At 39.9% G+C, this 23,262-nt stretch overlaps 8 protein-coding genes across 19 annotated transcripts in view; 2 read left to right on the top strand and 6 right to left on the bottom strand.

Annotated features, from left to right (window-relative positions):
• The window catches only part of Pde1c (Phosphodiesterase 1c), a 117,599-nt gene that overhangs the window by 60,625 nt on the left and 33,712 nt on the right, over nucleotides 1–23,262 (top strand). The window lies entirely within an intron of this gene.
• LOC108011456 (maltase 2) lies at nucleotides 4,932–9,652 on the bottom strand. Of its 3 annotated transcripts, XM_036813084.3 has the most exons (7): nucleotides 8,400–9,652; nucleotides 8,195–8,345; nucleotides 7,461–7,656; nucleotides 7,262–7,402; nucleotides 5,511–5,597; nucleotides 5,275–5,435; nucleotides 4,932–5,216 (listed from the first exon to the last, which is right to left on the bottom strand). In XM_036813084.3, exons 1-6 carry the CDS (start codon nucleotides 9,594–9,596, stop codon nucleotides 5,309–5,311), a joined length of 1,899 nt encoding a protein of 632 aa, XP_036668979.3. In that variant the 5' UTR covers nucleotides 9,597–9,652; the 3' UTR covers nucleotides 4,932–5,216; nucleotides 5,275–5,308. The 3 variants fall into 3 exon arrangements, with proteins under 3 accessions (XP_036668979.3, XP_070855268.1, XP_016932109.3); XM_070999167.1 differs by having other exon boundaries at nucleotides 4,932–5,435; XM_017076620.4 differs by lacking the exons at nucleotides 4,932–5,216; nucleotides 5,275–5,435; nucleotides 5,511–5,597 and adding an exon at nucleotides 6,637–6,823 and having other exon boundaries at nucleotides 8,400–9,645.
• On the bottom strand, nucleotides 11,507–13,621 carry Mal-B1 (Maltase B1). The gene is made up of 3 exons (XM_017076632.4): nucleotides 12,398–13,621; nucleotides 11,976–12,322; nucleotides 11,507–11,778 (listed from the first exon to the last, which is right to left on the bottom strand). The coding sequence occupies exons 1-3, from the start codon at nucleotides 13,592–13,594 to the stop codon at nucleotides 11,562–11,564; spliced, it is 1,761 nt and encodes a 586-aa protein (XP_016932121.3). The 5' UTR covers nucleotides 13,595–13,621; the 3' UTR covers nucleotides 11,507–11,561.
• LOC108011510 (agrin) lies at nucleotides 16,625–17,189 on the bottom strand. The gene has a single exon (XM_017076667.4). The coding sequence runs from the start codon at nucleotides 17,180–17,182 to the stop codon at nucleotides 16,949–16,951; it is 234 nt and encodes a 77-aa protein (XP_016932156.3). The 5' UTR covers nucleotides 17,183–17,189; the 3' UTR covers nucleotides 16,625–16,948.
• Nucleotides 17,264–17,862, bottom strand: LOC108011519 (uncharacterized). The gene has a single exon (XM_017076679.4). It carries the CDS (start codon nucleotides 17,664–17,666, stop codon nucleotides 17,442–17,444), a length of 225 nt encoding a protein of 74 aa, XP_016932168.2. The 5' UTR covers nucleotides 17,667–17,862; the 3' UTR covers nucleotides 17,264–17,441.
• On the bottom strand, nucleotides 17,751–18,271 carry LOC118876912 (uncharacterized). The gene has a single exon (XM_036813104.3). It carries the CDS (start codon nucleotides 18,038–18,040, stop codon nucleotides 17,906–17,908), a length of 135 nt encoding a protein of 44 aa, XP_036668999.3. The 5' UTR covers nucleotides 18,041–18,271; the 3' UTR covers nucleotides 17,751–17,905.
• On the top strand, nucleotides 18,629–19,062 carry LOC108011501 (trypsin inhibitor ClTI-1). The gene has a single exon (XM_017076655.4). The coding sequence runs from the start codon at nucleotides 18,674–18,676 to the stop codon at nucleotides 18,911–18,913; it is 240 nt and encodes a 79-aa protein (XP_016932144.1). The 5' UTR covers nucleotides 18,629–18,673; the 3' UTR covers nucleotides 18,914–19,062.
• LOC108011525 (PI-actitoxin-Avd5a) lies at nucleotides 21,128–21,512 on the bottom strand. Its single transcript, XM_017076692.4, has one exon. The coding sequence runs from the start codon at nucleotides 21,466–21,468 to the stop codon at nucleotides 21,259–21,261; it is 210 nt and encodes a 69-aa protein (XP_016932181.2). The 5' UTR covers nucleotides 21,469–21,512; the 3' UTR covers nucleotides 21,128–21,258.

Below are 23,262 nucleotides of genomic sequence, written 5' to 3'. Positions count from 1 at the left end.
CAAAGAATTTAATATTCATTCTTAAATATTTAGAAATAATTCAATGAACCGGTTCAGGCTGAAAAATACAAGAGATCATTTTAAAGGCTTTTTAGAATGATTTATAATCTAAATGTTTAACTTTACATTTTTAAAATTGTAAATGGAAAAATTGTAATACTAATATTTTTAACTGGTACCAATAAAATAAAAGCTACTGGGAAAATGGTAAATAATTTACAGACCTTAAGAATAATTTAGAAACAATTATTTTTTGGTGATGCAATGAATGGTGTTACTTTGAATTACGTTCAAAAAATGTGTGCTTTACTGTTGAGCCGCAACCAATGTGCAGGGAGAGTCACCTTGATGGTGGCCTTTGTCCCCGGCTTTGGCCTGGTCTCTCCTGAACTCCTTGAACAATAAGGAGAACAAAAGACTGAGGGTCTCGAGCTCCAGTTTTAATTTCGTGCAACTCATTTTTCTCCTTTAAGCTCATAAAATAATACGGGTATCTGCGAGTGTGTTACTTATTTTTCTATCATTTCATTGCAGGTAAGTCAATTCAAATGGCAACAAAAAAAGCTCCACAGAAAGGAGCAGATTGAGGGTAATTCTCTGCAGAGCAGGTTCGTTCTTCGTGGCTCGTTGCAGCATTAAATTGAAAATGAAATTGAATTTCCAACGAGTTGGGCTATTATAAAAGTTATCTCCCCTGCTCTCTATGCCACCCATCCGGGTAGCAACAATTCATTTAGGATTCCTGTTGGCCAGAGCCGGGTTGAGGTAAAAATTTATGAGAAACTTTTTATGCCCTCTGCATATGCCACGCAGATTTCCTGGCCCACCCCCGCTTAGATTCCCAGTTGCAGGTTGCGTACATACGGATGGAAAATTTAAAAGTCTATTGCCAGGTAAACAAGGTTCGGGCCTCGATTCTTGTTTTGAGTGGCAGCCGTTCTGGCCAAGTTTGATAACCTCCTTCTGTTGGCCATATGTACGATGTTTTTCGTTTTTCCGTTTCCTCCCCTTTTGGCTTGGTTTACATGGCTGGCCGGCCAGTTGTGTTTTGGCTAATAAACTGCCCGGGACCACAAAGTAAGCTCAAGAGGGTCAGGCTTTGTTTCTGGGCTGCCCGTGTGTCCATTCGAGATTAAAATTCATGGATTGTATTTCGGAGGAAACGAGTTTGCCCCCTAACGTTGGAGTGCATCAGATATTCCGCAAAATACGCATGCAATTTCGAATTTTCCTTCCAACAGCTGGTTAAAATGCAAAAGTAATTGGCTTGCATGTCGAAAACATTGGATTGATGTCAGTTTTTATTTTAGATTGGTTATTATTTTAGTTACCAAGCTTGCAAAGAGGATTAAGTGCAAGATGAAAAAGTCTCTTCTGTTCTTAATTTCCTATAAAATACATTGCATTTAAAATTAAACAGTATTATATTATATTGCCAGGCTTTAAAGGATTTAAAAATATTTATCCATTCAAAGTTACAATTCTAAATAAATAAGTATTTATTGTTTAATTTATTTAAATCCCTATAAATTCCGTTGAAATCCTTTTGTATCTTAAACCTTTTTTGCCTTTAAGCCATAGAATTTTCGTTCTCACCAAAATAGTCGGCAGACAAAAATTAAACAGTGGCCCAGAATACTATTGCCAATTCTTTGGGCCCAAGGTCAGGACCGTGCCGCACAGCCCCTTTGAGCCTTTGAATGTCCTGGCATGTCCTGGGGTGGCTCGTTTGCCCGGTCACGTAGCGGCCACAAATCGTGCGGCGATTTTGAGACAAAGCCGGGCCACGTCGAGCTTCAACCCCAGCCCCGAAAGCCACGCCCCCCCATTCCGAATCCGGAGCCCTCCTTTTTTGTGCCTTTTTAGCCAAGTCGCTTGGCGGCCGCATGTCCTTTTGGGTTTCAATTTATGGGCGCTGCAATATTTTGCAAATATCCGTAGCATATCCTGCGGCGACAGCGCAGACAGCATTGCAATAAATAGTCAAGAGTTTGCCGGAGTGTGTGTGTGGCGGATTGGGTGAGTGTTTGGCTCGAAGTGTCCTTCAATTGACATATTACACTTGTTGTTGGCCCGGTCGTGGCTGTTTTGTCTTTCGCCCTTTTACTGGTTATGGCCCTCGATTTGTTTGTTTCTCCTTTGGAAAGGGGCGTGTCTGACAAGGAGGAGATGGATGGTCCTGGGGAAGGGACTCGTACTGTTGTTGTCTGCTTGAAGGATCCGCTTGGCTGATCAACCGTTCGGCCGACAAGTTGGACCCATTGGCAGGACTCTAATTGATGTGCCGGCAGACAGCAGATGGTCCCACTCCTAACACTCGTATTTATAATTTTTCTCTGCCCAAAACCCTTGCCCTGGTGAAGAAAAGGGTTAAGTGGCTCATTTAGTTTGTGGTTCAACGGGTTTTCGTTTGGGAATTGGCTAATTTTTGGAAAATGCGTTTTAAGTAATTAAATTTAGCAAGAACAAAGGAAGCAGAAAAGGCCGTCGTTTATAAAGATCGTTTAAGCAACCTTGAGTTTTGAGAACCCATCGAGTTATTAGGAAAACATTAAATCCTTAAGTTCGTTTCAGTTTAATTTTGAATTAATTTATCTTAACAAAAAAGGAAAACCATTTTAATTTAATAATTAAAAATAAATTAAAGCATAGCATAGCATAAAGCATAATTTTAAAAGGTCACCCAAAGCATTTTAGGGATCAATATTTTTTAACTTTTCCCAATTTAAACTTTAAGGACTTCAAGACTTACCGATCCGATAGGCTAGAGAGGGTAAAAAGAAAACTTTGGTTAGGCAATCACTCTTTATAATTTAACCCAAATTAACGCTTAGCTCAAGGAAGTTCTTACCACTTCAGGGAAGGATCCCAGGACGAAACTTTGCTAGAATCCGCGGCATTCTCTCAGGCTTGGCAATGGGGGAGCGCATTGCTGGAATGCCTTGACCTGCCGGAGCTTCGTACTCCAGCCTTTCTGGCCAAAAGCGACAAGGAAATTTAATCAAATTTGCATAAATTCCGCTCGAACAGAAAACGCTCAAAAATTCTCCGAATGCTAAGGAATGCGACAAAGGCAGAGTCAGACCAAAATACATATAGGAACATAAAGTTTTATTGTCATGTGGGGGAGGGCTTCATTGAATATTTTCCTTTGCCTTTGCCAAAGCATACTTTAAAGGATAATATATGCAACTCTTCTGTGTCCCTTTTGGACTCCCTGTGTTTTCTTTTATGGCAATGGCCGCTCAATTGGCAATCAATTTGCCTTAGTCTCTGCGGGCCAACTTTTTCTTTCAAGTGTCAGCGACAGCCATAACAATAAAAGGAAAAAAGGCTTAAAATCAATTTTCGTTAAACCCTTCGGAAAAGCAGCCAGCACACGGACAAAGGCAGGCATAAAATGATTACCAATGGCCCGAACTCTGGAAATTTTTTAATTAAAAACAGTTAAAAGCGGCGCCAACGACTGTCTGCGAAATGTATGTAGCCGACAGTACCGAGAACCAGAAAAATCAAATAAAACAAGGCAAGTGCAAAATGGCTGCTGCTGCCAGGAACAGAAGCACACGCGCCAAAAAGGCTGGCGAAAATCTGGCGGAAAGGATGCCCGCAAGGATGCCACTTCTGGCATCAAGGTGCACAGCCTCCTGTCAGAGCTTTTCCAACATGTTTGCTACAATTTGGCTAACTAGCACAAAGGCTTAAACACACACAGACACACGTTCGCCAGCCAGTGTGTTTGCCGTCCTTGTTTGCCCCCTTCTCAAATGTCAGAGAACAAAAGCCAGACAGCGCGACGTCGTTGTCCTGGCCATTCGACAAGGTGTTCTTGCCATAATTTGCAACTCAATTTCGCTCGGATTTTTGGGGCACTTTCCAGTTAGACGCTTTGAAGTTTGTTTAGCCCAAATGTTCCACTAAGTAAACTTAAATGTAATTTAAACTTTTTATGCACTCCTCAGCATGCTGCAAATTACACTCGCTAGATAACTTTTCGAAGGTTTTAGCTTGCTTCCTTTGATTGAAGTTTTAGGCGGGAAAAATAACTTTTAAATTTTATTTGAGTAATTTAAGGCGATCTGATATGAGCTCTCAGGAAGCATTGAATGTACTTGCAAAACATATCCTTTTCCGAAGGGTAATCCAAACACCATGAATCTCAGAACACACTTCCTGGCTAATCTGAGCTCTAGTTCGCCAGTCAATCGCTCACTCATAGAGGTCCTTGTTGTCCTTGACAGCTTTTCGCTCTGGTTAAGTCGCAGGCACTTTGCTGTAATTTCATTGGCATATCCGGTTGCTGGCTGCGTTGTTTCTGTTGCCAAGGCTTCTGTCATTGGCCCAACTAGTCGGCTCCGGCTCCGGAGGATGTCTCCTGTTCGGAGGCATCAATGCGTTAAATTCGCACAGACGGCTGCCAACTGCGGCGGTCCTTGCAAATCGCGAAACTATTCGAAAGCGGCAACAACTTGAATAAGAACGATTGTTGACACTTTTCCATTCACTGCTGAACTCACCCACTTGAAATTTTCCCAGGCAAGGATAATTTATCAAGCTTGCCAGCGTTCAAGTGCAGCCGAAGACAGAAAAACCCTTCCTTTTTCCGGACCGGGTACGGATTTGTAAAGTGATCTAGAGGGATGCAGTTTCCATCTCAGGATAACACTTACATTTATTTGCCTTTTGCCATCGCAGAGTGTCAAACGCTTAGCGACAAGATAAGTGGTATCGCATATTTATAGGTCATATTTAACAGGGCATTAGGATGAACAAGGCAAGACAAACGACATTCTCATTCATTATTTAAGCAATGTAGCCTAATGTATTTTAAATTTAAATCAGTTATTTGCCAATTAGATTAAGAAAAACTTGGTTACCTTTTTACTGTACTTTTTGGTGCTGAAAGTGTACTATACAGGGAACAACATATAAACAATAATTATATTTATTTGTTGACTTTCTTTCGGTACATAAGATTGAACCTGCATATATTCTTTATAAATATTTATAATACAAGCTTAATCGGAAGCGCTGCAATCACTTGGAAATCGATTCCCCATTGTAGCCCCTTTTTAAAAGTAAATCCATCTATCACCCCCGCCCCCAAACTTTTCTCGCCACTTGACAGATCCACTGGTAGAGGAAATTAAATTTGCAAATCCCATCGACCACATTCAAGAGTCGTTAGTCCTGGCCAACTGTTAATGACATTTAAGCTGATGTTCGTTTTATTAATTAATTAATCAATCAATCAATCAGCAAGCCCACACATACAAACAGCAAGAGCCCGGGGAATAGCGAAAATCAATCAAAACCGGTGCTGATTCAAATTCACTTTGGTCCATTTGTGACGCCACAAGTTGTAGACCAGCAGTGCGACCAAAACCACATTGGCCGACTTGATGAGCTGCTTAACCAAGTGGCGACGTTGTTCGCTAAAAGCAGGAACAATGATTACCATTACTGGCTAAAATAGTTGGCTAAACCCGCCTTTGCTGGCAGGAACTCACCTCATTACCGTGGAGCTGCGCTCGCTTAAAACAATTCCGCCTCCAGGGGGCAGACGAAGTCCAAAGGCCTTGGCCAGAATGCTGTCGCTGAATTATTCAAATAGTTTATATTTAATACTTCTACCGATTCCGGTGCAGGCAGGGGAAAAGGAGGACGAGATGAAACGCAGCTGGGCATATAGACAGCAGAGTATATATACTCTTAATCCGATGAGAGCCTCTGCTCAACGTGCCCCATTGGCAATGAAATGTTTAAACTTTCGTAAATCGGTTAAGCCTCGAGCCATTTTTAATTTGCTTGTGCCGAACTGAAAGTAGACTTGTCGTTAAAATCTTTTAATTTTCCACTGAGTGCTGAAAAATGTCAGCTTAAGCGGCATTCAACTTTTAAGCTAAAAAGAATTTCAGATTTTATGAAATTTAAAACTCAAATCCTTTTGCCTTTTGATTTCTGCTTTAAAGTGCAATGCAAAACCCTAATTGGTTATAGTACTTTTTTTTACCAACCAAATTAATTTTCTGAGCTTACTCAAATACTTATATATTCATAGGAGTTGGTCAAGTAAAAACTTGTTTCAAATTACATACAAAATTTATGAATTTTTACAAAGTATGCACCACTTTTCCGACAATTACAAACTATTAACTTCTTATCCAAACAACTGCCATTTGTTGGAACATTTTTGTGTAAGCATCGAGCAATCAAAAGTTTCCAACAAGTTTGCCATATTTGCAATTCACAAACATTTAATTCCGTTATTAAAGGGCATTTAAAACTTTTGCATGTCCCATTATATTATATTATACTCCCGGCTTGGCGGCATTTCCGAAAGGGTGGGACGAATCTGCACCAGTTCCATAAATCTTGTTGGGTTCGTGGGTGTGTTCTCCTCCCATACATGAAAAATTACAGTGGCCAAGCGAGAATGAAATACAAACATCAGCATTGACCAAGTCCCGGGCAAGTTGCCAGGAGCAGGCGGCGACGTGGCCACTTTTTTCCGGACTGGATCCGACCCGGCCCGTGACCCACTACCCCCCACACCGCCCTTGCCTTCATTAGCACCGGACAGCGTTAAATTCAATCTATCCGAGTCGAACGAAAATCACACACACACCAGCCAGCTCTATGGTCATTAATTTTCCCCCATCTTGTATTCAATCGCGTGACATTCTGAACTGGAAATGCAATTAAAGAGCAAAGTTTGCCGCCATCAGCTGGTAATTCCTCTAATCCCGTTTCCGGCTAGACGAGCCGACAGACGAGACCCTCACGGGCGGCCAGGGACAATGCACTTGCGGCGAGGGATTGACTGCAGTGGGAATACAGAGAGAAAATGATATAGGGGTCATTGAGATTTAGGAAATATCTATGGACTTTTCCCATTGATCAAAAAGAAAATCTTATGAAAATTATAAGAGGAGTGTCTGATTTTATGTTGATTTTTAATTAATATTTGGTTTTTGTTAGGGTCTGACTTTGTTTTATACGTTTCGTTAGAACAAACCAACAAGTTTATTTGTTAATATTTTCGACACTCATCTTCTCTTTTAAAATTTACTTGGGGAATCAAGAACTCATTATTTAATCCAAAAATAATGGTATAAAAATCAAATCAGAGCTATATCTCTTCTTAAAAAACAAGATATTTTTCGATCAATGGTTGGGTGACAGTAGATTAGATTTCGGTTTTTTCCGTGTAATTGTAAAGCGGGAAATGAATGACCGGGAATTGAACAGACGAGCTTACCCAGGTTGATAATTGGAATCCACTCCGGAAACTTCAACGACCAGTTTCTTGGGTCGGTTGAGGAACTCTGTGAGATTCACCAACTGTTCCTTGTCGCTCACATTAATGATGGTAATTATCGACTCAAAATTGGGGTAGGACCTGAAAAAAAACTTTTAAACTAATCAATGTGTTCGTAGGACATATTTTGATGACCCACCGCTTGAAAGCAAAGACCCAACGCGAAATGGGTTCGATGTTGAAGCGACCCAAGCGCATAATGGCAGATCTTCGCAGTTCAAGTAGGTCCTTGTACACCTGGTAGTGGCTTTTGTTGGCTGCTTTCTGGGCCTCCAAGTTCAGTTCGAGATAGTTGGGGTGAACGGGCAGCCAAGTTTTTGAGGCACTAGAAAAGCCTGTGCGAATCAAAAGATATTAATCAGTAGTAAATAATAAATAACTCTATATAATAAATAACAAATATATCCATAAATGGGCATGAAAAAGATCGTTCTATCCTAAAATAAAAAACAACTATATCTTTCTGTAAGAATATAATTCTAAAGTTGATTTTTTTCGCTAAATAGGGCTTTTCTTGTTGATAAACGCATTGCATCTGTTGTTTTAATTTCTATGGAAATGATACATCATTTGTTTATCTTTGTAGTATAGTAAACCATTTTAGTTTTGGTCAAATCAGATTATTTTTTTAAGCGCTTGCTCATTTTTTTTTTGTACTGCGTTCCATTCTATAGATTTTTTAATTATAAGTAAAAAAAATACAAATTTAACTATATAGATACAGTCCTCTTTGATTTAAATTCTTAAAATTTTGTGATGATTAAATACCCTTTTTCGACTTGAATAGCCTAACATGTCATATAACTGGGAATTATTCATTAACTTACGCTCTACCAAGTATATTTAAATTTCATAACGTTAGTGGAAATTTACCCGCATTGGTTTCGTTGCTCCACTGGAAGGGTGTGCGCACTGGGTCCCGGGAGACCTCCTGGTAGAGACCCTCTCCCACATTCCTGGCCGGCGGGTCCACCGTGTCCTCCCAGCTTATTTCGCGGTAGTCCTCCATGCCCAGCTCCTCGCCCTAAAAGCAAAGGGATATGACCAAAGGGCCGCAACTTCAGAGCCAGAAACTCACGTTGTAAGTGACGGCGACGCCGGGGAGGGTGAGCAGCAGCATGTTCATGGCGTCCACGCTGGCGGGACCGAATCGGGAGGCGACCCGGGGGTTGTCGTGGTTGCCCATGACCCAGTTGGCCGCATGCCCGCGTGGCATGTAGATCAGCCACTTCTCCACGTTGTAGACAAAGTCACGCGCATCCGAGCCGCCTTTGACATCCGTGATAAAGTGGAAGTTGAAGGGCAGATGGGAGCCCCTAACCCCGTTGGAGTCCTCGTAGTAGTCCGCCAGTTGGGTGAGTCCGGCATACGCCTCCGTCATCATGATGCGCGTGGGTCGTTCGGGGTGCTTGGAACTGAAGTCATCCAGCAGCTGCCTCCAATGCTGAACCATTTCCAAAACCTCTGGCAGATCCTTCGAGTAAATGTGCTTGGTGTAGTCATAGGAGAGTGGGTCGGTGGTCTTGCCACTCAAGGGCTCATCCTTAAGAGCTTCGTCCTCAAACAGATGATTCACTGCATCAATGCGAAAGCCCGCGACGCCCTTATTCAGCCAGAAAAGTATCACATCATCCATGGCCTGAACCACTTTGGGATTACGGAAATTCAAGTCCGGCTGTTCCTTGGTGAACTGATGTAGGTAGTACTGCTGGCGGCCATCGTGCCACTCCCAGGCGGATCCGTAGAAGACCGACGGCCAGTTGTTGGGTGGAACTCGAGTACCGCTCTCCAGGAGGATGCCATCTTCCCACACGTAGAAATCCTCGTAGCCCGGCTCCCTGGCCGCGGACTTCTTGAACCATTCATGCTGATCCGAGCTGTGATTGGGGACAAAGTCCAGTATAACTCTGATGCCATGTTCGTAGGCCTTGTCGATGAGCTCCTCGAAATCCTCCATGGTTCCATACTCCGGCTGGATCTGCTTATAGTCCGATATGTCGTAGCCAAAGTCCACCATGGGTGACTGGAATATGGGACTCAACCAAGTGGCCGTAATGCCAGTGTCTGCCAAATAGGGCAACTTTGAGGTGATCCCCCGCAGGTCGCCGATGCCGTCGCCATTGCTGTCCTTGAAGGACCTCGGGTAGATCTGGTAGAAGACCGTGTGCTGCCACCAGTCTATAAAGTCCTCCGAATCGCTCTTCACCAAACCGGCCATTATGGAGCCGGAGCACAGGAGACTAAAAAGAAGGATTTGGATGAGTGGAGCGGGCATTTCGGCCAAGTTTTCGGCTCGTTGTGTTCGAGAATGGGCAGTTTGACAGCCACTTTTAAAGCGTTTCTGCCGTACAATTAAAATAATTTTTGCATTAGTCTATTGTCTAATTATCAGCGGTCGCATTAAGGGTATAATTCAGGGGAAGATTCTTATCAGCTCAAATCAAAACAAATTGCGGCGTGAATTAAATGAGTAAACAAAATTGTTTTCCCCAATTTTACGGCACAGTGCACTTGACAAGCCAATTTGTATTAAAGAGGGTGATGGGTGGAAAAACTTGGGGCTTATTATAGAAATCGTCGACGACCGATCTGGGCGAAAATCACTTTGCTCACCTCAAAGAAATCAGAGTAAACTGAACACAATTTTATTTTTCACTTTTCGAAGTGCTTTTAGCAGCTGCCGGCGATCAACTGAAAGCTTTTGCGAAGTGATTGCCAACAGCTGACCGAAAGCTTTGGGTACACAATCAGTTGAGGCAGATCATGACGCATAAACAGTATGATCTATAATGTATTTTTATACCCTTGCAGAGGGTATTGTTTAATTGGTCAAAGGTTTGTACCCAATCATGAACAAGTTTGCGACTTTACAAAGCAGATATTTTCTTGTTATTGTTTCCGTCGAGCTCAGTTTAAAAGCTAACGATCTAAAACTTTCGCAATCCTCATGAAATATGTGCACTTTATCAAGTTTGAAAACCATCCCTTTCCGTCGACAATATCCTAAAGCTCCTATAGAAATGATCGGCCTTGGCTGGAATACTTTCGGTTTATTTCACGGAATTTTGCGCAGTGTAAGAGCTTTTGACATGAAACTTTGCAAATTGTATTTTATTATGCTTACTACATCTATTTTATAGTTCCCTTTGGAAAGATTGGAAAAATACCTATTTTTCAGTATTTGAAAAAGTTTGAGCAGTTTAAAAGCTAGCGCAATAAAACTTTGCAAATTTTATCCATACCCTGATCAGGAAAAAAGTCTTGCCGATTAGGCGACTATATCCTATAGCTTCCATATAAGCCATAGGGTAAAATAGGTACAAATTTGATGGTTTTCAAGATGTTTCCCTATATTATGTAAAATGTTTAGCTTTTTTTATTTATTTTATTTTAATCACATTTTAAACTCATTAAACCTGAAAGGGTATTTAAACTTCGGCTTGCCGAGTTAGCTTTCTTCCACACTAAAATTTAATGCAGTGGAGTTCTTGAAATATATTCTTTCCCCGTAATATATAACATTTAATTTCCATTAATATACCAAAAAGGAGTACCAAAATACCATCAATTTTTTATTTCGTATGCAAATAATGATAGGTTCTAATAAAATTGAGATGTTATTTATATTATTTGCCATTAAGTGAGGCTTACAATTTTGACTGTGCTTAAAGACTGTTATAATTAGGTGCAGTGAGTATGAAATTTGTACAGCTAAAACGGACTAAACATAATTTGAAGTCACGAAATCACGAAATTTAATGGTTTCATAATACTTTCTGTTTTAGAAACACCTGCTAGTCACCTTGTTCATCAGGCTCATGACAACTGATAGGAAATGCCATTGAAATAAAAATCAAAACAAAGTCGGACCCTTCGGCAACCGCATTTGTTTATGTCAACTCGCTAAGGGAAATTTAATTAAATTCGGCAACCATTTATCAGCTGCCCTAAGCCCGAAAAAAGGTTCAAAACCTGACGACAATTATGAATTACGACTTTCAGTTCAAGTTGGGCATAGGGTAAAGTGGGAAGTAGAAGGTCCGACACCAAGTGCTCCCAATTCAATTAAAATGTTTGCGCAGCGCTAATGTAAATGGAAATGTGTTTTGCTGTCAAATGAAATGGAAACTCGAATCAGATGGCCCCTGTGAGATACATTTAAATGCGAAAATAGAAAAGCTCGGCTGCCGAATGGAAAGTTTTCTCGTACTTTAATGTTGAATACCAAGTAGTGTGTAGGTTACTTTCGCTTGTTCAGCTGAATAACTAATCCCTCGAAGGGGGCCAGCTCAATGGCATCGGCCTTGAGTCTTTCACCCTCCCGGTGTTGCGAATCCACGCCCGCCACAAGGACAGCCAACCGATTGGGCTGATCTATAAAGTCCCCGATATCCACCACTTCGGTGCGGTTCTTCACGTTCACGATGGTCAGCAGGGTATACTCGCCCTTCAGTTCCCTAGAAAGTAAATAAATATAAACTGTAATTGTAAACTACTACATAAGTCATAAAATTGCACAACCTATAATTACTGATAATAAACAAGGGCAAATCGAAAAAAGAATCAAATAAATTTACAGATGATTATAAACTTTTGCAAAATTGTAAAAAAACCACTAAACAGTATAGTAAATGTCATTTGTTTGTCTACTCACCGCTTGAAAGCGAAAACCCTTCGGTTCACTACTTCTGGTACAAAGGATCCATTCTTCAAAACTGGCAGCTGCCTAAGCTTCAGAAGGGTTTGATAGATCTTGTAGTGACTACGCCTTGCCTGCTGCTGATTACGAAGATTGAGCTCCCTATAGTTGGGATGGACAGGCAACCAAGTTTGGTTGGCTGTGGAGAATCCTGCATTGAGATCACTATTCCATTGCATGGGCGTACGCTCTGGATCTCTAGACACTGTCTTATAGTTATCGATTCCAGCATCGCAGGCAGGCTGATCCACAGTATCGCTCCAACTGATGTCTCTGTAATCCGTCATGCCCAACTCTTCACCCTAAAATTAAATAATATTAAGTAAATTAAAGCATATACTATAATACACCTTAAAAGTAGATGTTTCTATACATACATTGTAGGTAATGGCAATGCCTGGCAGCGTCATTAGCAGCATATTCATGGCGTCCACAGATTTCTCGCCGAATCGCGAAGCCACTCGGGGGTTATCGTGATTTCCCATCACCCAGTTGGCCACATGGCCATGTGGCATATAGATGAGCCACCTGGAGATGTAGAAGACGTAGTCCGCAGCTGTCGAATTAGCATTCAGCTCGGTGATGAAGTCAAAGTTAAAGGGAAACTCGGGACCCTGAACACCATTCGTGTCTTCGTAGTACTCCATCAGCTGGGACACCGAGGCATAGCCCTCGGTCATCATTATCCTCAGAGGTCCCTCATGGCTGGCTGTGTAGTTGTCCAGGAGTTCTCGCCAGTGCTGGAGTAGTCCGTAATCTTCAGGTTGGTTTCTGGTATAGATGTGTTCCAAATAGGCCTCATTGTTCGCATCGTTGGTGGTGCCACTTAGAGGCTCATCCCTCAGTTGAGCATCCTCGTAAATATAGATAATGGCATCGATGCGGAAACCGGCAATTCCCTTGTTTAACCAGAAGAGCATCACATCGTCCATGGCTTGAATTACTGCCGGATTTCGGTAGTTCAGATCGGGCTGTCCATAGGTGAACTGGCGCAGATAGAACTGTTGCCGCTCTTCGTTCCACATCCAGGCAGATCCCGAGAAGACTGACAGCCAGTTGTTGGGCGGAATTCTAGTTCCGTTCTCCAGGAGGATGCCATCCTCCCACACATAGAAGTCCTCGTATCCTGGCTCTCGGGCCACCGACTTTATGAACCAGGGATGCTTGTTCGAGCTGTGATTGGGCACAAAGTCCAGAATGACCTTCACTCCCAGTTCATTAGCCCTGGCTATCAGGTTGTCAAAGTCCTCCAGGGTACCATACTCTGGCTGAATATTCGTATAGTTCGATATATCGTATCCAAAGTCCACCATGGGCGACTCATAGATGGGACTCAGCCACACGGCAGTGATGCCTGTGTCCTTGAAGTACTGCAACCTAGAAGTTATACCTTGAAGGTCGCCGATTCCATCGCCGTCACTGTCCTGAAAGGATCTCGGATAGATCTGGTAAAAGACCTCGTGCTGCCACCAATTGTACTTCGCGTCCTGCTGCTTTTCCTTTTCCTTGCGACTGTTGGCCAAAATGGCAACTAGACCCACACTCAAAATGAAAGCTATTTTTACTACGCCCATCGCGGTCAACGAACAAGCTAGTTTTCCGCTATCATCCAAATTTTGCCGGCTTTTTATACTGTTGCCGGCTTTTCAATTCCGGTTTTGTTTATTTGACTTGGCGATTTTATCGCTCAAATATTGGACCAATTGTCGTGACACTTTGAAATGTGTTTAAATGGAATTAAGCACTTAAACTTTTTTGTTCGACAAGGCTTTTACATCGTCCAGTTGACCAAACATAGGGAAATTTTCTAACTTATTAAATAAGGCAATGGGAAAGTGAAACAGACGGGACGGAAGGACGGAAGTTAGTCGATTCATAGTTAACAATAGTAGAGTATTGAGTCCACAGGTAATCAATAATAATAATCGTAATAAGACCTTGATGAAATGATTAAAACAGTGTAACGAGTATTGGATCTACTTATTGAAACTTCATTCATTTAGAAAGACATTGTTTGGACATAATTGTTATTTAGTAAACAGATATATTGTTAAAAAAACAAAACAGTCAAATTGTTTGTTTATTATAAAAATAAAAGCTGCGAACTTAAAATTAAATATATTTGAATTGTTCAAATTAAATTTAAAATATTTGGTTTTAGATAGATGTAAACTCGTCTAAGTAAGAAGAACTAACATGCAGAAATCCGATATTAGTCGGATAAAATAGACAAATATTTAAAAAACTTTTATTTTTAAACATTCAAAAGTTAATAACTAAAACATTATCTGTTTATATGAATATTAATAAATATGTAATTCTTAATTTAACTAGAAAGGGTCATTTTTATTTAGGTCTTACCACAACAAATATGGAAACAAGATGTGATTTTTTTTCAACAATTTTCAAACCAAGTCGAAACAGTTTAGCTCACAACCACCTTTTAATTATACGGCCATTCAGCTTTCCAACCGCGAACTTCCGTTGCGTGACCAGGGCGGCAAAATGGAATTTTACCCAGTCCCCTGTAAACCCACAATGGACTGAATCTGGCAGCTTAATTAAACATTTTTAGGAAAGTCAAAACAGGAGAAACAATGGTCTGCCATTTACCTTACCCTTTACCTTTAGATGCTTCAAGAGTATACGAGCATTGGAAATTTTCGCACAAATATGTGTAGAAATCTTCACTTGGAGCCGAGCAGAGTCGGCATAATTTTTCCGCTTTTCACCACGACATGAAAAGGGTTTGACAAGGGGGCGTGGCTGTTCCCATCGAGATTCCTTTGCCGGTGAAATCAAAGTGAGGAAAATTCCTAGTAATTTTGAGGCCGCACCTCCAGGGAAAAGGGGGCGGGTAAAGTGAAAAGTTAAAGCGAAATGTTTTAGGGGAAGCACCGGCTAATCCGCCGCCTGTCTCCCCAAACTGTGCCAGCCCTCACTCACCTGTCTCACCTGTCTGTGGGTTCCTCGCAGGACAACAGGGTTTACCTTTCATGTCGCGACGCTGATTGAATTGCCTTTGCGCGGGAAAAGGGCGACTTTCAGACTCAGTCAGAAGCCTTTTGTGTTAGAGAACTCCGAGGGAGGGGCATTCTTTTTCGGAGCACTTTTCAATTTGGCTTTTGGGGCTCCACCGGCTCGAATAAATAAATACCCGGCCTACATTTTTTATTATGTAAATATTTAATCATATCAGAAAAATTCGGGTGCTGCTCGAGCTCGGCATATTAAAAATCAGCTCCCACTAATCCAGGGGCCCCAGATATTTACGAATTTAATACACGCGCCTAAACATATGCTTCAGCTTTCCCTCAGTCGCATTTTCCTCTTTTCCGATTTAACCATTTTTCATGATTTCATGATGTGTTCTTCCCTGACAGCCCTTAAGCACCAACAAATTTGAATTGGGTGGGTTCTCTTTGCTTTCCCTTTTTGGGCTGCTATTTAATGTTGTCAATACGTTTACGCTTATCAAATACTTGTTATCGCAAATCAAACGAAATTACAACAACAGCGGCAGAAGCGCTACGGGTTCGTCGTTCCGTTGTCATTTGTAGGGATTGCCGTCGTCATAAGTAGGTTCCACATGTAAATTTCCGCATATCTACCCATGTGTATTCGGCTGTTTTTCGTTTGGGGCCTATCCGACCTTTATTATCTTGCTGTTATTGTTATGACTGGGCGGGGAAATCCTCTTTTGACAGAATATTATCATATTATCTGCTTAGGGTCTGTTAGATAAGCCCACAGTCAAGTCACTGACTTATAAAATAAAATAGTTTTGGTGTAGGCTCACATTCGGTAATAATTGGTGTTAGCCCAAAAGGGTTAAGGAAATATATAAAAGATAACCTTTTATTAAAAATGTTTTTAATAATGAATAATGATTTTTGGAACGAAATGTAACTGTAACTACAATAAATTTGAACAAATGGTTAAGAAAAGTACTGTAGTAGTTATATCATAGAAACATTTTGAAGTATAGAATATCTTACAACTAAGAAAAAAGGTTTGCTTACAGTAGCTCCCCAAATCTGTGATAAGCCCAGTTTTTATGGCTCATCTTGTTTGTCTCATGAATGATATAACCCCTAATTTGAGCATGTATCTTTCCCTCTCGCCGGAGATAAAACCGATTTACGGCCTTGATTCAACCCGTTTATTATTATCTTTTTAATAACATTCTGGCGAGCCGAATTCCGGCTGCAGCTGTCAGCTTCCTGTCATAAAGCGAACGGTAGTCGCTCGACCTCATCCCATAAAGCGGCGCTACCTTTATTAGACTTGCTCTTGGTCCTGTTATTACTTGGCCTATTGTATTAGCCGGCCGGAGTGGGTGGTTTGTTTGCACCCAATTTGGATGTTTGTGGCGCACGTATTGAGATTCAATTAGTCAAGCCGCTTCGCAGAGTTAATAAATCACATCCCAACCATCAGCAATCCCCGAGGGAAGCGAATCGCTGCTGGCGGACGATTAGTTATGCATAAATTTGATTGATGTGCGTGAGGCGACTGTTTAAGCGGTGCCAAAACCGCCTTCGAGTTACACTCCCACCCAAAGTGTCAATGGAAACGAGCTCCGCCCAAAAGCGACGGATTGATTTACTGAGGTGATGACGCACTTGCCGCAGCTTTTAATTAGCATTGAATGGCGTTATTTGCATATAATACACTTCGATGCGCCTCGTCGAGAAACAGATTTTAATCAGAAACGTAAGCTTCTTTAGAATTACGACACACAAAGCACACTTTAAATTGAAAAAACAATTAGTCAGCCAAAAATTAACAATGACAATAATTACTTCATTTCTGTTAGTATGGCAATTGGCAAGGAACATTAAATAATTTAAAAAGTTCTCTAAGTCTTTAGAATATTAGCGAAAAGGGGCAAAATCATTAATGCTTTATTTAGTTAAACTTAATATTTAATTCCATTTAATTTGGAAACAAGGTCCCTGTTTTCGGACATTTAGGATTCTTCCGAGTTTCTTGTACTCCCGCTGGGAGCACTCGAACTCACAGCGATTTTTGTATGTGACGCCATTAGATCCGCACACCTCCGCCTTCCGGAGATTGCAGGGGCAAAAACTAGCCTCTGTGGATCCCACAAATAGAGTAACCAAAAGGCCCAGAAGAACTACCAAGATCAGGTACTTCATAGCGCCTTTGTGATGCTACTAAAAGTGAATTTTATAGGAAACTCGTAGTCTCATTCCACCGAACGTTCAACTAAGACTGAGTCTAGTTTAAATACACATTCGGTTATATTTATTTTGAGTATCTTCGCTATAATATACATAGCTGATAACAGAATTTGTTTATTATTAAATTTGTTAAGGAGAATTAAGAGAGTATAACATTATCTCACAGCACTTATGTGAAACGAAAAGCCTGCATTCGAGTTTTGTAGTATATTGGCTAATTGCAAGATCCATCTTTCTGGATGTTTAGGGTACGTCCCAGTTTCTTATAATCCCGCTGGGTGCACTCGAACTCGCAGCGGTTCTTGTAGGTTACGCCATTTGAGCCGCACACCTCGGTTCCCTTCGTCTTGAGGTCGCAGGGACAGAAGCTGCCCTCCGAGGATCCCGAAAAGAGGGTGATCAACAGGACCAAAAGGACCAACAAAGCCAGGCACTTCATATTTGCAACGTGGATCTTTCAGCTGAATTGGTTTTTTTTTGAGCGGAACTCGTCGTCGTTTCACTGCGAGTGTTCAAGTAAGACTGAGATTCGTAATCGTTGTTTATTCTGGGTATGAGTACATGTTGCTGCCTCCATTTGTGTGCGTAAGTTTTGCTAATTAGCCAAACAAGCTGCTGATTATTTTGCACTGCTCTGCCGACCTCCAGACCTCCAGACCCCCAAGCCCCCACTTTTTCTCACTTCGGCTGCGTGTGGGTTTCGTTCGCATGTGTCTTACGGGCCTCCAGTAATTTACACGGCTGGCAGTTGAGAGCCCGGGCCGTCACTATGGCAAAAGCCAGGAGTATAAGACTCAGAAATACACCTCTCATGGCGGTGGTTACTCCACAACTGTGTGGAACTTAGTCGAATTTCCCCTGGGTGTAAGCCTCTAAACTAATTGAAATTGAATGGCAATTGAAATTGAATAGCTAGCGTTGTGTAAATTGCCTGACAAAAAGACTGGCGTTCCATTAATTACTGGGGCTCGTAAGAGGCGGAGCAAAGTGTATGTAAATTTGTTGTAGAGGGGAAATTCCCCTACTATACCTGATCGTTGATAAGAAGGCGGAGAGAGTTGAGGGCAAAGCTCTCTAACAAAGTGAGTAATTTATAGCTTTTCTGTGGGAGCTTTTTTAACTATAAACAATTGCGTGTTCGGTTCCGCGATAAACAAAGTAAGTAATTAAACTGGAAGTGCTTGAGCCCATAAATTATTCAAATAATTTGAAATGCACATACTTAGCAAGGTAAATTCCAGGAACCTAACTCGGCTAAATGGGCACATATTTGTAATGCAACCCAGTCATCATGTCAGTCATGTTCTAAAAAAGTACTCACAACTCCAAAGCCACCCAAGAACTGATAAGATAAGGGACCCAATCGAAGCCAACCAAAGCTCCAGTGAGTAAAATAGAAGTCGAGCAGTATCGAATCAGTCTAGCAAGTCGATTAAAACCGCAACCATGAAATTCCTGAGCATTCTACTGGCCCTGTGCCTTTTCTTGGCCCTCGCCATATCGCCAATTCGCAGCGAAGACGTTGAAAAAGAGGGAAGAGCATTCTGTCCCTGCCCCAGGAACTTTGACCCCGTTTGTGGCACCAACCGGCAGACCTACCCAAACCGATGTGAATTCGATTGTGCCCGACGCAGTTTTGAACGCCAGGGACGCAGCATGTCAGTATTGAGAACCGGCACCTGTTGATCTGTGGATTCCCTTAGCATTGCCCTAAAACAAACCAAAGAAACATCCAGAAATTACAAAATCAAATAAAATAAGTGCCTTGTATTAATCATCAACGTGAAAAATATAGAAATAAACCAGCTTATCAGCCAGAGCATTTGGCACTGCAATCGATAGCGTTTCAAATCCTTATCGCAGATACGTATCATATATAACTCTACACTGGGAAAAACTCTTACCACATTTCAAGGACTGCATTGATTTGCGAATTTATTAGTTCCGATCCTCAAGTACTTGGCTGTCAAAGATAACCCTGCACGAAATGAACAATAACCTTTAATGAGTCATGTTTATTTATCTTATCTTGTATATTGTGTGCAAATCTATATATATTTGTTTTTAAAATCTGTTTAATAAAGGCAACCAAATTGTAAAGCTGCAAAAATATTTGTTTTTCATTTTGAGAAAATAATTTTTAAATTGACGTCAGTGTTAACGGTAAGACAACTAAGATCACTTTCAAAATGTTTATATAGTCTTGAGATATTTAACTACCAATATTTATACCTTTAATAAAGGAAACAACTTTAATCAACAACAAGAAAGGAAGACAACTTGGCAAGCCGAAGTTTGTATACCCTTGCAGTTATAAGAAATAATCAATGTTAGTAACATGGTTATTTCTGTAATCTAAAATAGAAAAAACGGGTATACCTAGGTAGCCTACCTTAAAATTTGAACACCTGTACACCGGTTCCATTTTATTCGTGTCCTGACACCACCCCGTTCAGCAAAATATTAATTCGTCAGATTTTTGTGTAAAATTTAATTCTAGATTCTGAAAAGTTAAAATATTTTATATCCCAGAGTAAAATAAAATACGATCAAAATCAACAAAGCTAAATTTTTTTAAAAATAATTATTTCATTATTTCTTTGAACGAAATTCTTAAAAATACAAAAAATGATATTCCCAATTGTATAAGATAATATGTCAAAAAACACCGAAGATATAATTTGTTTCATATTATTTTCACACCAATTTTCCGATCGTTCCTATGGCAGCTGTATGTTATAGTCGTCCGATTTTGATAAAATTAAGTTCAAAATTCAGAACTAACTAAAAAATGTTGTTCCCAAGCGTAGGAGGTTATATGTTAAGAAACACCAAAGATTAAATTTTTTATAATTTTTTTTCCCGATTATTGTCTACCTTATATTATATACTACCTACAAAAGAAAGAAAACTTTTGGAAAAGTTTCAGCCCGATAGCTTTAGAACTGAGAGACTAGTTTGCGTAGAAACGGACGGACAGACGGACATGGCCAGATAGACTCGTCTAGTGATGCTGATCAAGAATATATATACTTTATGGGTTCGGAAATGTCTCCTTCACTGCGTTGCAAACTTCTGACTGAAATCATAATACCCTCTCCAAGGGTATACAAATTTTTATTTGAAGTCATAGCATGTTTTTGGCTATCCTAAAATTGTATGTGGTAATTCGCTTAGTCGCAAAACATATAATAAGCTGAAGAAACCCCTCATACTTTAAGATAAGTTGAAAACATTGTCTTTTTTATGTTCTTGTGCTATATAAACTTTTTCATATTTACTGCCAATGACAACACCTGGCGAACCCACTTTCTTTTCGCAACCCTGGCATAGCATTATTTTATTATTGTTGCTTTACTTGTTGGGTAAAGTTATGCCAACATACATATGTCTAACTAGAATCCAAGTCAATGAGAAAAGTCGTTAAACAATTGGGTCAATAAAAGAAACCACAAAAGTATACACATAGAAATTGAGTTCACTGTGGAGAGATATTTGCTTTTCATCTAAATTATTTTAATTCCGGCTTTGTTGCACCACTTGAATAAATATGAATAATTGTACGATTTAAATAGATTGAATATGTATTAACAGCAACATGTGTATTTAAAGTTGTAAACGTACTGCAAAATTTTAAAATAAGTTTAAAATAAATCAGTTCCCTAACAGATATTATTATTCATTAGCACAACAAATAATCCGAGCCCGTGATATTACTGTCATACTTAAAATTACAACACTTGAACTTGTCGAAACACATTTTAACATTTTTTTATTAGCAATAACAGAATTTTTTATTGCAAGGACAATTGCTCTGTTTATAATTAATGTGTGAATGTGTGTACTAATTATACTTTTTAAAAATGTTGACTTAAATTATTATGACAAAGCTACAATAAGTTAGAATTTAAATAAGTAATGCCAGGAGCATACATATATACAATTTATTTTAACAATTAACACGTATCTATTTTTCACTTTTCATCTTCCATCTATCGGTTATAACCAGTTGGGTTTCCATATTCCGGTGGTTAGCACCTTCCCGCCTTGACCACAGTAATGGAGCGTCCTTGGTTTTTCGCTGCGCAGTTCAAATCGCACTGGTTGCTGTAGGTTACGGAGTCCGATCCGCAGACAGGATCATAGTTGCGAGGACATGGGCAAAAGCCTTTGACTTCCTGGCCCGCAGCCAGGGCCAAAAGAGCGAACAGGCAGAGTGCGATCAGAGCTAGGCAACGCATGGCTATATTGTTAGACTGGTTAAGCAAGACTGGAGCTTTCACACCCGATAGGAACTTATTTATAGTTATGCCAGAACCAGCCCCCTTCGCAAGCCGCAGTTTGTTGGAAAAACTACACACTAACGGCGATGAATCGCGACTTTCAACACTTCCTAAAGTCCAATATAGTACCTTTTCTAGGTAAAATAGTTCAGGGGAATTTTGTTTTCATGGCAGAGAGACTTAATAAATACTATAAACATCAAATATTAAAACAATGTAGATTTACATGGCAATTATTACAATTTGCAATGCAATAAAAGATTTGGTAAATACTTATCCCACATATTTTTAATGTACGTGGCTTATACGCATTATTCAAACCGAACGAACGAAACTGGAATTTTTTTTTGCATATACAAACACTTATTGTTCCCCTAGTTTGCTAGCATCTGTTGGCCTTGGCAACTTGTGCAAAAAACGGTATTAGCTTGGCCTAATAAAATCCTTTCAAGGCACAAAAGCAATTTCAATCTATTCTTGTAGTGCCAGAGGGGGTGGCTTAGCCTGGCCGAATCAAAGGAGAGGATATTACAAGATGAAGTTAAAGAAAATCTTAAACGAAAGGAAAATGGTTGCGGGTCTGTGGATGCCATGGTGATTGGAAGTGCTCTATTTATTAAATAATACAAAAAATCTTAGTATTTGTTAGTACTTGTGCATTTTAAAACAAGGAAAATATAACAGATTATTTTGAGTTTATATATTTGGTCATATTAATTTTATTTCGTCTTGTATTGTCCATGTATTCTTTATTAACCCGATTTCCGTCTAAATTAAATTTGTATCTCGTATGTATCTTAAAGTAAAAGATACACCTTTCCAATCACCGAAATCCGCAAAAATGTTTTCCTACCCTTCTGGCCAAAAAGCAAACAAAATACACAACACAAATACACTTTGGCTAAGCCCAACAGCATTAGAAGGGAGGGATTTCCAGCAAGTGAAAGACAACAAAAGGATTTAGGGCTCACATAGATGTGTAGACAAGCACAGATAGTTTGAATACTGATTGCCATGCCAGAAACCTATTGGAGCAGTCGGGCAGTTATAAATACACTTATAGAAAAACCCTTTTTCAGTTTTCTGAAAATTTTATTTATTATTACATCGTCTTTAAGTTAAAAACTCACGATGGCATACATTTTGTTTTCTTATTCAAAAGTCTGTTGATAACGGCGATGATGTTGTCATAAAAAATATTCATATATATATATAAATTATTATATTATTTAATTATTAATAATTGATGCATAAATTGTACCAATTATAATGACCTGCAAGAATGGAATACATATTATAATTACATTTTAACAGTAATCGGTTTATTTAGAAAGTGCCAGCTTGGCCTTTCATGGGTGTCTTAACTTAATTTTCCTAATTTAAGTTATTAATCTTTCAGCAGATTTACCGAAATCCCTTTCTACAAAATTACCCCATAAGAACAAGTTTCGGTGTCTCAGAAACTTTTCCGAAATCAAAGCAAATTTACTCTGAAACACACACTAAACTTGGGAGAATGGTGTGATTGAGTGGCTCGAGTATCAGATACCCTCTTCTCAGCTAACTTTAACCTTAACTAACTAACTTTAAAATAAGAAACAACGCTGTTGATCACGTCGAAAACAAATATAAGAGGATTTTTATTGGACGATACTAGGGGTACTACTGACCATGCAATGTCTTTTTAACCTACTAATTTAGTAATTCATAAATTGTAAAATAATATTGCGATTGCTATGATTATTGGAATGT

The sequence above is a fragment of the Drosophila suzukii genome, chromosome 2L, assembly GCF_043229965.1.
Source record: "Drosophila suzukii chromosome 2L, CBGP_Dsuzu_IsoJpt1.0, whole genome shotgun sequence".
In the NCBI taxonomy this organism is placed as follows: domain Eukaryota; kingdom Metazoa; phylum Arthropoda; class Insecta; order Diptera; family Drosophilidae; genus Drosophila; species Drosophila suzukii.
The sequence above is the reverse complement of the archived record's forward strand: the minus strand, read 5'-3'. Positions and strand labels throughout refer to the sequence as shown.

What these genes read in the sequence shown, in the direction of transcription:
- LOC108011456 (XM_070999167.1), bottom strand. Translation starts at nt 9,596, where the DNA reads ATGCCCGCTCCACTCATCCAAATCCTTCTTTTTAGTCTCCTGTGCTCC. An exon ending in GCGTCGCCGTCACTTACAAC is followed by an intron (nt 8,346 to 8,399) that starts GTGAGTTTCTGG and finishes CTTTGCTTTTAG; the next exon opens with GGCGAGGAGCTGGGCATGGA. An exon ending in CGCAGCTCCACGGTAATGAG is followed by an intron (nt 5,436 to 5,510) that starts GTGAGTTCCTGC and finishes TCCTGCTTTTAG; the next exon opens with CGAACAACGTCGCCACTTGG.
- Mal-B1 (XM_017076632.4), bottom strand. Translation starts at nt 13,594, where the DNA reads ATGGGCGTAGTAAAAATAGCTTTCATTTTGAGTGTGGGTCTAGTTGCC. An exon ending in GCATTGCCATTACCTACAAT is followed by an intron (nt 12,323 to 12,397) that starts GTATGTATAGAA and finishes ATTTAATTTTAG; the next exon opens with GGTGAAGAGTTGGGCATGAC. An exon ending in AGGGTTTTCGCTTTCAAGCG is followed by an intron (nt 11,779 to 11,975) that starts GTGAGTAGACAA and finishes TTTACTTTCTAG; the next exon opens with GGAACTGAAGGGCGAGTATA.
- LOC108011510 (XM_017076667.4), bottom strand. Translation starts at nt 17,182, where the DNA reads ATGAAGTACCTGATCTTGGTAGTTCTTCTGGGCCTTTTGGTTACTCTA.
- LOC108011519 (XM_017076679.4), bottom strand. Translation starts at nt 17,666, where the DNA reads ATGAAGTGCCTGGCTTTGTTGGTCCTTTTGGTCCTGTTGATCACCCTC.
- LOC118876912 (XM_036813104.3), bottom strand. Translation starts at nt 18,040, where the DNA reads ATGAGAGGTGTATTTCTGAGTCTTATACTCCTGGCTTTTGCCATAGTG.
- LOC108011501 (XM_017076655.4), top strand. Translation starts at nt 18,674, where the DNA reads ATGAAATTCCTGAGCATTCTACTGGCCCTGTGCCTTTTCTTGGCCCTC.
- LOC108011525 (XM_017076692.4), bottom strand. Translation starts at nt 21,468, where the DNA reads ATGCGTTGCCTAGCTCTGATCGCACTCTGCCTGTTCGCTCTTTTGGCC.